General features: G+C 41.9%; 1 protein-coding gene across 1 annotated transcript; it reads right to left on the bottom strand.

Moving 5' to 3' along the window:
* Positions 1 to 367: 367 nt before the first annotated feature.
* Positions 368 to 16,134, bottom strand: naa15b (N-alpha-acetyltransferase 15, NatA auxiliary subunit b). The gene is made up of 20 exons (XM_051386214.1): positions 15,927 to 16,134; positions 10,872 to 10,956; positions 10,656 to 10,760; positions 9,396 to 9,553; positions 8,550 to 8,684; positions 7,986 to 8,139; positions 7,351 to 7,470; positions 7,136 to 7,231; positions 6,775 to 6,881; positions 6,494 to 6,566; positions 5,746 to 5,915; positions 5,488 to 5,640; positions 4,465 to 4,593; positions 4,161 to 4,374; positions 3,848 to 4,041; positions 3,605 to 3,713; positions 3,383 to 3,481; positions 3,067 to 3,210; positions 2,175 to 2,272; positions 368 to 2,010 (listed from the first exon to the last, which is right to left on the bottom strand). The coding sequence occupies exons 1-20, from the start codon at positions 15,978 to 15,980 to the stop codon at positions 1,813 to 1,815; spliced, it is 2,595 nt and encodes an 864-aa protein (XP_051242174.1). The 5' UTR covers positions 15,981 to 16,134; the 3' UTR covers positions 368 to 1,812.
* Between the last annotated feature and the right edge of the window lie 1,099 nt (positions 16,135 to 17,233).

The following is a 17,233-nucleotide window of genomic DNA, read 5'->3' as shown; positions in this document are numbered from 1 at the left end:
GATGCAGCGTAGAGCTTGTGCTGGTACCACCAATTTTAAAATTTGTACACCCAACAATTAAAATTATTTATATGCAATGACACAAATGTCATCATTTAATTTGTAATGATACATATTTCTACTGTTGCCAAATTGTCTCAGACACTTATGTCCCAGCTATTTGTATTGTCCCCAGGACATCCTTAACTAAAGCACCGATAACAAAAATCTGCTCAGTTTGACTTAAACTCCGTCTTAGAGTTGGTTATAAATACAAAACCCTAACAAACCAAATCTATTTTATATACATTGGGCTACATCTGAGGACCATGATCTGACCTGATCCATGCCAGCCACTCAGTTTAACACATAGATTCAAAGAAGTCGATTGTTTTCTTTCATTTGGTTTTAATACAAAAATCCAGAGATATCATACATCGCCATCTCAGATTTAATCTTTCACATTAGAACCCAAATATGAGGAAATAGGGGAAGAAAAGAGATTATTGGAAAAAAATACGGGGGAACAGAAAAAGTAAAACAAATTCCAGGTGCCCATACAGTTACTCGCTTTGTAACATTTTCACGTCTGTCACCTCGGGGCAACGGGCCTGGATGCTGAACTCTGACCTTTAGAGGAGCCATTTTTATTAGCAGAGACTCGGAAGTAGGATGTACTGGAGGCTCGTTTCCACTTTGACAAGAGTCCCTGTGTACATGCAGATAAAATCATTTCTAACTGTGACAACAGTAACAACACAAGTGACTCTGCCAGGTGGCTCAGTGTAACCACTTCAAACTGATCTGGAAATCAATATCAATAATAGGAGTTTCATTGATCCATTATGGACAGGAAGGTGTCTATGGTATTGCTTAGATCTATCCAACTCTCTCAGAACTATGTAAAAACGTTAAGAGTAGCAGTGTATTTGAAATGGAGCACAACACACAACCTTTACAGTTTTTAATCTGTGCTACGAGGTGCTCCATAATAACAGACAGAGGATTACATATTCCCAAGTTTAACCAGGAACGGTGAGGGAAGCACAGTCTGACCAAAAACAAAAAAAACAGTTCACGTGTGAGGCGACTCTTTTCGTGCTGTGCTCCCGCAGAGATCGGGCCTTCCTCGCACACTCTGCTGCGCTGCCACATGTAGATCGGCGGTTTACTGGAGCGTAACAGCAGATACAGATACGTCTGTGGTTCGCTGGATGTCCTCAGTGTCTCCTTCAGGTCCTCAGTATCTCTTCCTGCTCAGCTTCCTACAGATCTGTCACAGCTCAGATCCACTCAGCTCAGCCTCCCGTCCCCCAGTGACAGTTGTGTCCTATTTTCAATTAAATTAGCTTTTTAAAATAAGGGGAACACAGTATGCAATAGGCGTGTGTCGGAGCAGCACTGAGTCAAACTCGAGTGGTTGCTGTCACCGTTATTGATAATTTCTGAGGAAACCGACAGTCCATGTTAGTCAGTTTGCCAGTAACTATTGTTTATTTTCATATTCAGCATGGTTGTCAGCTCTATTAAAAAAGTAAAATGGCCATTCTGTTATCTTCCTCTTCCCCCCCCCTTCCCACAAATAAACACAATCATGCTCTCAACACACACACACACACACACACACACTCACTCTCACACTCACAGTCCTGATTTTCACCATGTGGGAGAGAGCCAAGCCATGCCAGGTCAGACCCGATTAAGCGGAGCCAAAGAACGAAACACCAAAATTTTCGCTTCCCGTGTCTGGCTCTACAAAACGGCTGCCAGGCGTACCACAAGGCTCCGTGCTCGGTCCAATTCCTTTTCTCATCTGCTGTTGTTCTGTTGCGCTCACATCTCATTGGCTAGCTCTTCCATTTCCGTGGAAACGTCTCCATTGGCGATCTTGGTGTTCTCCTCGTATCCAGGGGGTGTGAAAGCTAACGTGTAGGGGTAAAGCTTGTGACACTCGGCGCGGTAAGACTCTGCACGCTCCTTACAGTCGCCCAGGACGCCGCTCCGAAGACACTCCAAGACCTCTGTGCTAATCTAATGAGGGAAGAAAAATGAAAATGGGACGTTTTTTCAACAGTAAAAGGACTACATCGATAAAAGTATTTTCAATGTGGTATCAATGTACAGAATGTCACTGCCATTGATAGTATTTATTCCAACATTTTACCAGACAGTTCTCACATTGCATTAATGTATACCTGTATGGATCTGTTATCAAGTGACTCATCTAGTGCAGTGGCCAGCTCTGCTGCCTTCGTTTCCGTCGACGAGTCAAGATACACCATCATCTTAGCAGCTGCAGGAGTGAGAAAAGTGCTTGAGAGTTTGAAGAAAAGCATGTGTGTTTGCGACAGAGCTTTTAAAAACTAAAAGGAGGGACTGACTTGGACTACTGAGCTTGTTTTGGGGTATCTAAAGTAAGATTATTTAGAGACAGAGAAAGCCATGTTTCTTTTGTGAACGAAACACTAATTGTGACAGAGTGATGCATATAAGAGGAGTGTTGGTAGAGTGATTTCAGTGTTGTATGAAGGTTTGCTGATGGGCAGAAGAAGCTCAGCTCAGATACATAGGAAACAACTCAAGATGGAAATATCCAAAGATGACTAATATAGGTGAGTTACAACATACAGCCATCAGCTCCAAGCTGTAGAAAGTTTAGATTGGAAAAATAGTCAGATTCTCCACAATCTACAAGACCAAAAGCAAAGTCTCATCAAGTGTTGGAGACGTATGGAAAGAAGAATGTGGAAATAATCTGCGATATTCTGAACAGTCGGGGACAAGAAAAGGGAAAGTAGACCTTTTCTATCTTGATTGTGCACCAATATGATTATGCAACGGTGCTCAGAAGGCTGCTTTCTTAAACAAATAACTCTATTAAAGAATATTTAACTTAAATATAGTATAACATGTTAAATAATTTAACATATACATTGTTAACCAATTCTAGTTGACATTGTTGAGAGTTGTTTAGTCTCTCTTACTCTGTGCTGCTTGCCACAGTGTTATAGATCACAGTGCACTCTGCTGGATAAACTCTGCAGTGACACCAATATATTACCGCAACCATTTGTGTGAGAGACCTACCAGCCAGTCGGTGTGGTACAGAGTTTGAGTGCTTGGTGAGGTAGGCCTGGTTGAAGCTCTTAGCGTTGCTGTCTCCGAACAGCCGGGTGATCTCCTGCTTCAGCACAGTCCTGACCACCTCTGGCAGCTCCTTGCTTTCAGAGACTGAAAGAAAAGAGAAGGAGACAAGGGAGAAATATGAGCAATAGTGGAAGGCAATGACATTGAGGAAGACAGAAGTGGTGGGTGGGTTCTAAGTTAGAAGGAGAAAGGGTGTATGAATAAAGGTATGTTAATAAAATGATTTTGTGATGTGGCTTTAATGAGGATCTCCTACCTCCTTTAAAGAAGCGTACTAGACACTGGTGTAACCATGGGTGGTCTGGATCAATGGCCAATGCTCTCTTTACCGATTGGAGCATCAACAGGTATTTGTCTGAAAAGAGAAGACTGACTGTAAATCTGTGTGAAGCAGAAATAAAAAGGACAGACAGTATCAACACAGTAAAAACCAAAGCAAAGTCAGTGAAGTATCATTTAAATGAATGTGCTCGCCAACCTTTCCTGAAGTAGATCTCAAAAGCCAGTAGGTGTGTGTCTATTTTGTCTTTGACCAGGTGTTTGAGAGGCATCAGGAACTTGACAGCTTCTTCCAGTGGATTTTCTACCTGTACACAGAAAGTGACGGAGAGGGGACACAAAAGACCAAACAGTCAACATCCCCCTAACTGATTCAGACAAAGACACATTTGCATTGCCTTGTGACGGACAACAAGGTTTTGATGATGTTTCTCTCCCTTACCTTGACCAGTTTGTCAGGAATTAGCTCCTCTTTGGGCCCTCCGATCTCCTCGTCGTCATCCTCCTTCTTCTTCTTCTGGTTCTTCAGCTGCTTCTCCTTCTCTGCATTCTTCTTCTCCTCCTCCAGCTGGGCCTTCTTCTGGGCTCTCCGCTGCTTGTTCCTCAGCTTCTTCAGCTCTTTGTCCGAGAGGTTAGCTACAGAAAAGAGCTGGGTGTTAATATTTAAGAACATGCACCAATTTCTTTTTCCTTTGTCCAGGAAAGCATATTAAATATATTGGAAACTCAGTATTGCAAATGGGACTCATCCTCACCAGTGTCGGCCTGCAGCTCCTTACTGTCGTCGGTCAGGGGATTGTCGTGGAGGCTCAGGTAGATCTGGATTGCTGTGATGGCTGCCTTGTAGTAGAAGGGATGCATCCGGAGCACATCCTCCAGCTTCAGCAGGTCCACGTAGGAGCGTAGCGTCATCTTCCTCATGCAGTAGGTGTGGAAGTCAAACTGGTCGTCTGTGATCTCCACAAAATGCTGATGAAAGTGAATAGGATGTAAAATAAGTGATCAAGCATTCAAACAAAGCTTTTAAGTATGGTTTAATCCCTGATAATAAGGACTCACTCTTTCTATCTCATGGCACTTCTTGAGGGCCTCCCCAAACTTGTTCATGCCCTTGTAGGCGAGTGCACACTCCGTCTGGAACCACATACACTGCATCTCGTTGAGGTTCTCCACTGCCGACGCTCCCTCCTGGACCAGCAGAGCAAAACACAGAGACATGCATGAGCAAAGTAAACGGTGATGCAGCTCAATTATCATGTCAACTGCTGCAAACAAAAACTAGTCTTTTAGTGTTACTGCAAATCTATTATGATTCATGTCTAGGATTGCGTGGTCACTCACGATCAGGCTTGTTTCGGTTCAGCCTGTGTGTGAACTCATTTGCAGTCATCGCGGCTTATTTCATTAAAAGGCACCAAGAGATTAATGTTGTCATAATTAGACTTTTAGGACAAGAACATGAAGGATTCTTAAGATTTCGAAAAATACAGGATTTGACAGTATATCCTATTTTTTGCTACCAAGTACTATAACTTATGTTACAACAATATAGATAACATTTTAAATTCTTCACCTTATATAAAAAATAATAGTGGATATTTGTCTTGACTATATTGTATCATGATTCACTTGGTTTTGTGTCTTAGCTTACTCATCCCAGCCTCCACTTCATGCTCTCATACGCATAAACAAACACCCACATAATAAACAGAGACATCAGTTATATTACAACTTCAAAAACACGCACATAAATGAACGCTAAAGCTTTTTTTACTCAGGGTCCTATAGTCAAGTGATATACATTATTAATGACTTGCTGGTACTGAAGAGGTCGACATGTGCTTTTACTCCTGTGTGAATCTGCCATAAGTGAATAATTTGTCAAGAAAGAATTCCAGTTATTTAAGGTTGTAGGATAGTGATACAAGAAGGTCATGAGATCTCCAGGTTATACTAGTTCTTAGCCAATGGAATCAGCAGGAAATATGGCCGTGATTTTGTTTTGACATTTTCAAACGTTTTCCTCAGCTTGTCAGCTGCCAGTGTGTACTTGTGTACACACCCACACACAGTTTTTCTCACCCGTGTGAACTTGGAGCACATTTCCTCGGCCTCTTTGATCATGCCAGCCTTCAGCATGTATTTGGCACACTTGGAGTTGATGAATCTGTCAGCGGTGTCCAGAGCCTGGGCCTCATCCATCCACTGAGCAGCCTCTTTGATGTTCCCAGCATGCTGCAGGAGGATAAAGGTCAACACAACGGTCACAACAACAGCACTGCAACACTGCACTCCTCAGTCTAACAGTCTACGCATGTACAAATGTGTGCCACATGGTACCTTGTAAATCTTGGCTTTGATAAGGAAGAGTTCGATGAGCGTAGGGGTACTCTCGATGGCTGCGTTGATGTAATCTAGAGACAGCGTCTGTTGGCCAATCATGTCATAGTGCTGTGCCAGGAAGTACTGCACCCAGAGCAATGTGGTTGGTGGTTCCTCCTTACCATCATCTGCAACAATGCAGGGAGATTGTGTAAGTTTAAACGACGAGGCATGTAATTCAGGAATACTCTTTTAATTTGATCGTATTTTTATCATTGTTTACTGTTCACTATCTCACAGCCGAATCAGATGTGTATCCAGTTACTGCTAACGCAAACCCAACATTTCCTACCGCCACACATTCAATGTTTTATAGAGAAGCAATCACAGGAAACTATTTATTTGTCACCACAGTTAGTGTTGACTACAATCGTTCATCTAAAATGCAAAGGCAAACCACTTGTACAGTGTGCAGCATGAAATCCGATTATGAATGCAGTTACTTAATTAAAAACAAAATGAGTTTGTTAGGCTGCACTGTAAACAGATACACCAGTTGCTCTTATTTCTGTCAAAGTAGCTGCTCAAGGAGTGTTTGGTGTAGTATTAAACTGCACTTGTTGTTGCCACCAGTAACCACAGGTGTTGCCAAATCAACCAGGACTGAAGGATTACAACTTTAAAACTGTCCATTACGCTACATTGCACACTCAATATTGTGGATTAGAAATCTATTTTCATCCTGATTAAGAAATCTTCTCCTCACCGTTCTGGTTGAACATTCGACAGCTTTTTAATGAGGTTTCATAGCCGACCACCAACTCCTCTATTATTGCCACCTGCAAAGAGAAGGAGGAAACAGTACATTACCCCACTTGCAGTATGAAGTACACATCTGTGAGCGAATACTTCAGAATAACTATTCATGAATAACACTTGACCTTTCTCCCTTCAGTGTGTTATGTAAGACGGTTTAAAGTGAAGTGAGGAGAAAGTGTCATTGTGATTTAGATCAGTCATCCAGCATGCTTGCAGCAGTGCTGTCACCTTTTCTTTGTCGTTGTACAGTGACTTGAGTGTTGTGAAGACGGGCGGACAGCCTTTACTGAAGTTCATCCTCAGATACCTGTCCAGACACTCTCTGAACTTCTCACCTGTGGAGAAACACATGATATAAAAAAGTTCATAAAGCTTTACTTCACTTCTATCACACAGTTTACTTCATTAATGGTCAAAAATGATTCAAAATAATACAACTGCTAAAACTAGGAACCCAAATAGCATGAATACAATCAAATAACTGAAGCTTAAGACAGCTACTAGTTTGTTCATTTATTCCTACGTCATGGATGGAAATGTTGACTGAGGTCACTGTTTTAGTTGAAAGGAGACGTATTATTGGCCACACCAGAGAGGAAGGTGAGGGGCAGCCGGCGAGGAACCAGTCCTTTAGGAAACTTCTCCCAGGCTTCTTCATAGATCTTTAGTGTCTCCTCTACACTGCCTGGAGAAAATAAACCATTAAAATTCAGTAGAGTGGACAATTGTAGCTTGAATGAATGTAGATATTTTACGTCAGTGATGAAGATGTGTTTCTAACAGAAAGGATAATATGTGTCATACTTGGTTTTAGGGCATTTTCCAAGCCACGGTAATAGGACCAGTTCTCAGGGTTCCTCTCCTGCAGACGGCGGTAGACTTCTGTGGCCTCATCCAGACGCTCCAACTTCAACAGTATCTCTCCTGCAGAGACATAAGGAAAGAGATGTCAAGGTACATACAGTAGAAAGAGCCAAAGGCTGCTAATATTCCACCAATAACTTAGTTTAAAGAAAGTTAATAAAATAAAGATTGGAGAAACTTGACATTGGATATAAATACTTGATGTAAATCTTGCAAAGAACAGCCTATTAAAAATGCATTCTTTTAAAATGTAAACTTGCACTGAATTTAACAATCGTGTTTCAATTTATGACAAAAAACAAAACCATGCATGAATGTTTGCTGCAAATATTGCGTCTTACGTTCCATACCCTCAACAGGCTGTGTTTACATCTTTTAAAGAAAAAATAAAATCACTAAATGTGTTATTTGTCAAGGGATGCCCAAACTTTCGCATTACAACTGTACATGTATTTACTGTATTTACCCGTACATTCATCTGAGACATGTTGAGTCACCAATGGCTAACAAGGCATTTCCAAGAATTTGGATCCAGTGTGACATTGACAGAGGACGTTTGTAGCACAGTGACCCACCTCGTGTCTCCTCCACAGCTAGCTTGTCGCAGATCTGCTTCTCATAATTTGACAGATGCTCCAAGGCCTCCTTGTACAGGCCTGCTTCCCTCAGCACCTGGTTCTGGTACAGCAGCAGCTCGCTGTATTCGTAGTCTACTTTGTCTGGAGACGTCTGGAAACATAAAAGAGGCGTTCTTCAAAATTTGCTACAACAAACAATGAAAAACTACTGGAGCTGCTGGGTGGACTTCTGTATCTATGCACTTCAGGAAACTCTGCATCATTCTCAGTGCATATGTGCAGTTGCCTTGTCACTCCCGCTTGTTGTATTACATAGATGGCACAAAGACAGGAAGCAGACTGGTCTTATCAGGACCAAGCCAGAGAGAATGAGCTCTATTTAAGCTGTGTCTAATGCACGGACGACAGAGACAACACCCATAGTTAAAACTCGACTGAGGGGAAAAACTGACTGTGATCCAGGTACTATTCTTACAGTGTGCAGAAAGGCAATCGAATATACAGAATATTTCATATTCATGGCTCCTATAAGAGACAGGCTGAGCTGTCTTTGGATCTAACCTGTTGTGTTTTCCTAAACTCCTCAATGATTTTTGCAGCCATCTCGTAGTCTTCCAGGAGGTGATAGGCGATAGCGTAGCCGATCCAGGAGGCCCGCTGCGCTGGACGCAGCTGCAACAGCTGGTATCGTGTCTCCTATAGACAAAAAATATGCAAACACAGGTATATCAGAACATCAGAAACAACAGGGTGAAAAAAGGCTGAACTGACATAACATGATATCTCGCTGGGAAGATAAACTAGGAGGAAATTAAGCATCGTCTGGGAGCACAAAGTGGAGGAGAGAAATTTAGCTGATTCATGGTTTTGACACCAAGTTGCTGCTAAAGAGAACTTTTTTTTTTTTTTTAAAAACACACACCCCTAATACACAGCCCCTCCCTTCCCCTCTCTCGTCCATATTTTTAATCCTTTCAACCAGACTTTCATCTTTCCATTTCATACCTCTCACTAAATAAGCATCTAAATCCCAGGCTGTGTCCCAGGGGAACTGTTCTACATTGTGAAGACTGACTGCAACCTGATATCAGCCTGCTGATGCGCTCCGTCCTCTCCAAATCAGTGCCATAGTGCGTCCTGAACGAGGCACAGCAACAGATGGGGTTGTATATTCCAGAAAGTTCATTCCCCCCAAATTATTTAGAGCTGTTTTATTGCCACATTTTCTGCTCCTCACAACTGGGTCTGAGGCGTGCTGTCCTACGGCCGACCCTGTGCCCTGACCACCCCAGGCTGGGGGAGGATGACTCATAATGGATTTTCATTATAATAATCCAAAACCTATCTCAGGGTAATTATTTAACTAAATAGGAACCATGCACTTGTAGTTCCCCTGTCGGTACTCACCCTGTAGCCCTCCAGGTCTCTCATCTGGATCTGCAGCAGGGACAGGTCTCGGAGGATCTGCAGGTTGTCCTTGTCCCACTTCAGAGCATTACGGTAACACTTGATGGCCTCGTCGTACTTCTTATCCGAGCGCTGCAGGAGCCCATATACATGCCAGCCTGGGACGCACACCGAGTTAAGGAACACAGGAACAAACTCCTCCAAACATCTGATGTTATAACTACTATCACACAGGTATACAGAAGTGCACAGAGATGGTGAGGTTACTGGAGCCAAATGAGCCTTTCCTGGTTATAGTGGACAACTTATTCATCCGTAAGGGATTGATACCTCATGGATAAATAAGTTGTGCTTAACGATGATATTTTTACTTACAAAAAGGATCATCACTTAAGAAATTTAAAAAGAATAAAGAAGAAAAAGAAGCCACATTCTGCTACAGATTTCAAATTTAGAGGGGAAAATACAGAAATGAAAAAAAAAATCAATTTATTGTTTAGTCTATAAAAAGATCAGAAAATAATGAAAAATCACATTTCTCCAGAGCCCAAGCTGACAAAGTCAAATAGCTTTTGTTGTCAAACATATTTCACAAAAAGAAAAGCAGTAAATCCTCGCATCTGAAAGACTGGGAGCAGAGAAGGCTAGAATATTTTTGGTCTCTCAACTACTTAGTTAACCAAGTAATTGTCACACTGTTGGATAAAATAAGTTATTCAAAGCTAGAACTAAAACAGAGTGAGACAAATGGAGAGCAAGCTGAGAAAAGGGGGACACAGATAAATGATCAATAACTTTAGTTAGCAATAATCTAGCGTTAACTGGCCTAAAAATGACAAAAATCACAAACTCTGAATTAAAATGATCTGTTCGTCAAGCTCCTGCTCTTTCAGGGATGTATGCTGATAAACAGTAGTACACACAATAATAACAAGAGATGTTTTTGCTTTAGACTTATGATAAGAAAGGACTGGTGCAGCTAAAAAAGATCAGTGTGTTGACTTAAGGGCTTAGGCTGAGATAGCACATATCTGCTGGAAATGTGCAGATTTCACTCCGGCATGGGAGTCACAGGGAGAGAGAGAGAGACAGAGACAGACAGACAGACAGACAGAATGTGCTGACTGTACTTCACAAAACACAAGAGCTCCTCAGCACAATGTCTGGCTCCTCCAGGTCCTATAACATCAGACCCACCAGCCGAAGGCTTTAACTTCACTGACACATAAATAATGTGTGCCATGCCATGAGTAAGGATACAAACGTGGCTCTTGAGGTCATTGCGCAGGCCTCTTCTCACCAGGTCGTAGGCCTCCTCCTTCTTCCCCAGACAGTTCAGGGTCAAGCCCTTCATCGCCAGGGTCTCTGGAGGGAGAAAGCAGTGCAGCACACAGTAAGAGATAGTGCATGTTGCCCACGACAGGAGAACTTTGTCATGCATCTTTCCATCCGTGCATCCACACGTCTGCTGCTTACCTCCATGCTCTGCAAACTTGGGGTTGGACAGGATTTGTTTGCAGAACTTGAGCCCATTTCTGTACTGCTTGTGTTCGTAACATCGCTGTCGAAGGAAGGATAGTGAAATCACATTAGGGCAAGAAAACCAGAGTGATATTTTTAGAGAGAAGAAGAGGAATAAAACTCACACCCTTGTCCCTACTCAAAACAACTAGCTCAACAGCAACAATGAAAATGACACTTGTGTTTCTGATGAACAACAAGATGGTACCTGGAAGCAGGATGTAAACCAAATTACATTAAAGACCTTAAAGAACGAGGAACAATAACGTCTCTGTAAGTCTACAGTTAGTTTAATTTAACCAACAATGATATAATTCCAACATTATCAGACAGACACCGAGAGAGAGAGAGAGAGAGAGAGAGACAGACTGTGTGAGAGAGATAGTAAGAGTCAAGCTGGCAGATGGCATTTTGTTGCCCCGCCACAAAAAAAAAGATGTCAACTTCACACACGGGATACGGGTGGTGCCACAGTCGGTTATGACATTATAAGTAATTCACTGATGAACTGAGTGGAGGATTGTACCAAGACTTGGGACTAAGAAGAAATGGGCTCATGTCTGGTCAGTCGCTGGATGGTGTGCTTTATCTAAATATTGTACAAAACAACACTGTGTAAAAGACAATGCAACACAAAATTGTGCATACTGGTGCAAAACCGTTGCATGTTTGGTCCGGCTCAGTACTCCACTGTCTTCATTCATTCAATAATCAACATAATAACAGACATGCATAGGGTCTCAGCTTTGAATTGGGTCTGAAACAATAAATCTATGTCCCATTACAACAAAACTGAGCACAAACACACAGAAACTTGTCCACAAATTAAACTACAATGGATACAGGGTCCAAAATTCACAGCCGCCAAGCACCAAATGCAAGTCAATTTTGGGTTTGGCCAAAAAATAAATGGTGGTCACCGACCAGATGGTGGTAAATAATTTGGATTCACAGCGTGGGACCAGGTTTACATCCCTGTGTTTTATATGCGTACCAGCTAAGACTACTGTGATCCTCGTTATCCACCATACCTATCATCAGCGAATTAAATTTATAGCTTACCACTATTTGGTTACATGTTATTAGAGTGTTGACATGTTTCCAGGCACCAAAAAGAAAACATGAAACATTTTTGTGACAGGTGGTGTATGAGCGACACACAATCCCCACAATTCTTCAACTAGAATTAAAAAGCCTTTCCAGTGAGCCAACATGCACTGTAGCAGCACCTCAACATTTGTTGTACAAGAAAGAAGCTCCATTATATAGTCAAACCAATGTCTTCATCAGTGTGATACCATTAACTTTTAAAACAAGTTTACAAAGGCACTAGGGATGAGAATGGAGTTCCTGTGCCAATTGAGAATCGTTCCAAATTGTCAGATCCATTGGAATCGTACACCTCTAAGCTTATCACTTTTATCAATGCCGGCATGTTTTTCCTGACAGTTGCGCAATACAAAACAATGAATTCAAACTCAAGTGTCTATGCTGCTGCTAACTGGCAAGGAGCCATGGTGGAGGGGAAGGAAAGGTCCAACGCATGGCTTCATTTCACAAAGGAACAGCTTAGTTGTAATGTCTGTAAAATTATGATTTCAAGGATGGGTGGAAATACCAGCAATATGTTGAAACATCTTTCTATGCAACATCAGGCTAAAATTTAAGGAATGCCATGTATTTGACGCTCACGAGTACCTCTCCTTCTCAACTGAGCAGCATGTCTGTTATGAAGGGTAAATATCCTATTCTATAATAACATTAGCGTCATGCAGGCAGGCTTAGCAGACTTTTTCCATACAGAAAATTTAACAGGAATCAATAAGGGAATCGATAGACAATGGGACCGATAAGCAGGTTTGATAATGGCTATCAATAAAATCTTATCAATTCCCATCCCTACAAGAGCCAGTGCTGTCCACAATGACTACAGCAAGAGTCCGTTCAAAAAGTCACATATGCATTATGCAAGTATACAGATGCTGGTACACACACATACTGAAGTGTACATTTAATGTAAATTTAGCAACATTAACACCACCAGCTGTGCTTATCCAGCATGTTCTCTTCCTCACCCAAAATAACTCTGGCCCTATGGGTTACAGAGAGAAGCTGTCAGAGTGCTGGCTCTAAGCTACAGGACTCGCTGCAAGGAGTGCAAATGTTAGATTTAGGGAAAACATCTTGAAGCTTGTTCCAAAGCACTGACGCCACCTTCGTATCGAGTTGGAAGGAAGGTAGCAACAATTCTTGTGAATACAACTTGCAAGCGTTCACATTAATGAAGGGCAACTGAAGATTATGATAGTTCAAAAGGTGTACTACAACTTTTCTTTGTTTCAGCTAGGTCAGGGCACGTTCATAAGCTTTCAGAAAAAGGGGAGTATTTGTAAATCATACTGAACAGTTGTGGGACAGCCTAAAGGTTCTAGCACCTATGTTGTTCTGTACACCAAATACTACCCATAATGCATCTAGACAGTCCTAGATAAATCACTTCAACAGTAGTACCACTCTACTGAACCTGTCCAGCCGCATGATGAGTGCTGAGAAGGGGAATAAAAAAGGAAGGAGCAACCCTTTGGTGTGGGCGTGTTGCTACAGGTATCAGTGAAATTAAGTGAAATACCTGAAAGTCCAGTTTAAAAGAATTATATCAATTAGTCTGAAGGCTTATCACACGCAAAGACACTGCACACAGCAGTTCCTCCTTTGAGTTGGGATTTTGAAAAGTTATCACGTCAGAAATAGTTGTCGCTGTGACTGTGAACATTAGAGTTGTGGTTTTGACCTCACCTCTGTGTCTGTAACAGTTAAGTTAGTTGATGCAGCTTAGCTTTGTTGAAAACAAGACTGCAATCAAAAACTACATTTTGAATGAGATTAACAGTGCAAGGTAGGTTAGTCTAACAGTAAGGAAAGTTTCCCCTTTAGCCCAAAAAAACAAAATGGAAACTCATCCAACTCTAGTGCCATGCAGAAGTTGGAGACCTGCCAACTTCTAATAATGCATTTGGGCACTCAGTCTGGGAAAGCAAAAATAAAAGAGGGGTGTGGTCCACTCCTGACTACAGCCAGAGAGAAATCTGTTTCAAATCTCAAATCATATCCCAAGTGCAGAAAGGTTAATGACAGTAATTTTATTCTGGGTTCTCATTCACACAACAACTTCAACCAGACGACATGCTTTCAGACCTCTTCTTAACTAGGAACAAGACCTAAAGGTCACCTCACTTTATTATAGACAAGTGTTGAACAACGATGTTTAACTGAAAAAGTGATTTAAATATCTGATAAATGCCCAACAACTCATCATAAATGCTCACGCAGAAATCAGAAGCCTGTTGAACCTGCAGTACCATACTTGAAAACAGTAGCAGTGGCATGCAGACATGTAACAGTATGGTATTGACTACAGTAAGTATGGTGGTGAAGGCTTTTTTGTAATTTTCTGTTAAATGCTTCCTGCAGTACAAAAACTTTCATCCCAGCTACCATTAACTAAGTGATACAACTGTACATTTTAAACAAATGGAAATGTACCAGGTTTTTGTATTAGTAAATTCTACAATTATCAAGTGTGTGATCAGAAAGCCAACACATTAAACAGTGCAGCCAGTTCAACAGTACAAGGAAAAACAATACTCCCTCCGAGGTATGCAGCAAATACAGGCTCCAACTTTTCAAGATCAGGTGCAGGTCACAGGTCTGTTTTTTCCTGCCAGAGGTAGAGCGACTGAATGCCAGGCCTCTGCCAATACGCTGATAAACATCCACTAAGTACCAGCAAACCCCTGCCTTTCAAAACAATGATGTTTATCTCGACCACACAGTGACGTTAAACTGATCACTGCCAACTTACTCACACGTACTCCACTCAATTCCTAGAAAGTTTGTGGCTAGATGTCCATGCAGAGATGTTTAACAACACACACTGACAATCAACAAGCATGGCACAGGAGGAGAAGGACTTTAACCTGCAGCAACCTACACTGACTTCATAGACAGTTCAGTTACTGTCATATCCTGTAGAAAATACACTGCATCCACAGCTTCAACAACTCCTCTGACCTGCATAAACCTGTGCGTGGATAGCAAATAAACAGCAGGACTCAAACATGGAGGAGAGTGTAGGAAGGATGGATGTATGGACGGATGGATGGGTGGGTAGCTAGCTTCACAGCAGGCCTGAAGCAGCTACAGATTTGCTGACACAGTCACACCGGTCCTTCTCTTACTTCCTCTCGTTTTCCCACTACAAGTACTACAATTTTGACCAAATCTAACCTAGACTAGTGCTGGAAATATGTGCAGGCCGAGGTCACACGCAAACAGATTAAGACTGACCATTAACGGCACCCAGTAAGGGACAAACCGAGACATGTAACGTTAACGCTAGTTGATTAGCGTTAGCCGATTAGCTAACGTCAAATGGCCAGCCAGTGGGCTGTGCTTGCAGCAGGTTAGCATGGCCCCCGTCCGGCATAATTCAAATGTACAGTTACACTCCGGTATCAACACCTGCTGTGCATTGAGCTACCAACAAATACATGGCAAAACATTTATAAAAAGTAGCTTGAGACGCTAACTTAACAGCAAACATGGCCGTTACATTGGCTAGCTAGTTAGCCATCGTGGAAACCAGCTAGCGTCAAGCTATCGGTTGTTGTGTTTGACAAGCGGTGATGTATATCAGCAGCTAACTAGCTTAGACTGGCCATTTAAACCATCGCAGTGTTTTTAGTGGAGCTGTATTTCAACCACCATGAACACGTCTGTCACAATCACAACAAAGTCACGAACAACCATTTTGGCTTTACGTTACAGTGACAGCGCACGTCAGGGCCGGGCTAGCTAACCCATTCAATGATGCCATTTTGCTAACAGACTGAAGCTAACGCTAAGTGCCGGATAGCTACTGACACAGTGTCGCCGTTGGCTGTTTAAAGTCGTCAGTCTGTCCGTAGCAACGACAGCGGTCGCTAGGAGTCTCTTTAACCATCAACTCACCAGAATCCTCTTGAAGAGAGCGTTCTCTTTCGGCGGTAAAGTAACTGTCGGCATTGTTGCAGTGGAGATCAGTTTCCCCCTCGACCTCAGCACATGTAGCTAAAGTTAGCCCAGGTAGTCAAGACGAGTAGATTTGAGTGATGGCACTGGCTCCCCTGCTTCAGCCACTCCGCTCGATTGCTCCGTCTTCTCCCCTCAGCCGCTTCCTCCTCACGTGGTGACGGAAGCTCCGACACCTTTCAAAATGGCGGCAATTGGCTTTTACACAACAGAGCCAGGGAGAGAAATAGAGTTAAAGATCTCCTCCATGTTTTTAAGACACAATGAAAACACTCTGCTTGGAATAATAAAGTTGTGGCTCATGTGTTTTTTTCACCCGTCGTTGAAAAATAAAGAAATCTAATATTGCTTATTTAAAAAGTTTAACTGCTGGACACAAGATCTTGTTCACTGAAAACATTATTTTTTATCCTGGGGGATTAAAGTGTCTGCATCACGCGTTTACTACGTTGTAGGATTGTCTTTCACATCCAGTTGTGATACCACAAACTAATCTAATAGTCGAACAGACATTTGCACATCATTCTGCACAGTGAAAATCCAACACCAAAGTGAAGTAGCCCAATAGTATTTACTCAATTTGGGTGAAGGGGGACTTAATTAAAAAAGTAACTAATATGATGTATCGGCTACTTTTAACTTTTACCAACCATTTCAAAGATCAACTTGTGGAAATTTAAATTGGCTTTTCAGTCACAGTTTGGTCAACCCTACATACAGTCTGTATGTATAAAGCCCAACCGACACTAGATTTTTGAGTAAAAATAAATATTTAAATAAATCATTTAAAGTTCCAGTGTGTAGGATTTATTGGCATCTCTGCTGCTTTACACTCCTCTTCCAAGCACAAAGGAGAAACTACGGAGATCGTGAAACACCCCTGTCTAGACCCAGTGTTTGGTTTGCCCCTTTCAACATGGCGGCCTCGCAGAAGGCGACCCGCTGCGTTTGTAGATAAAAACGGCTCATTCTGTGGTAACAAAAACACACAGTTCTTACTGTTAGGTGATTATGCACTGATGAAAACTATATAAACTATATAATTTCTGCCAATAAATCCTCCTAAATGTTACTAAGAGCAGATTTCATTTTTCCCATCAGTAAGTAAGGCAAAATATGACTATATATTTAATATGTATCGAAAGGGGTAATTTAACGGGTTATCCACACATCATAAAAGTGGCTAGGCATTTGGTTGATTGAAAGTACTGTTGTTGGAGGGCAGGTTTTAGCATCTGTTAAAGAAA

This window comes from Dicentrarchus labrax, unplaced genomic scaffold (genome assembly GCF_905237075.1).
Source record: "Dicentrarchus labrax unplaced genomic scaffold, dlabrax2021, whole genome shotgun sequence".
Lineage (NCBI taxonomy): Eukaryota > Metazoa > Chordata > Actinopteri > Moronidae > Dicentrarchus > Dicentrarchus labrax.
This window is presented reverse-complemented; position numbering and strand designations above follow the sequence as displayed.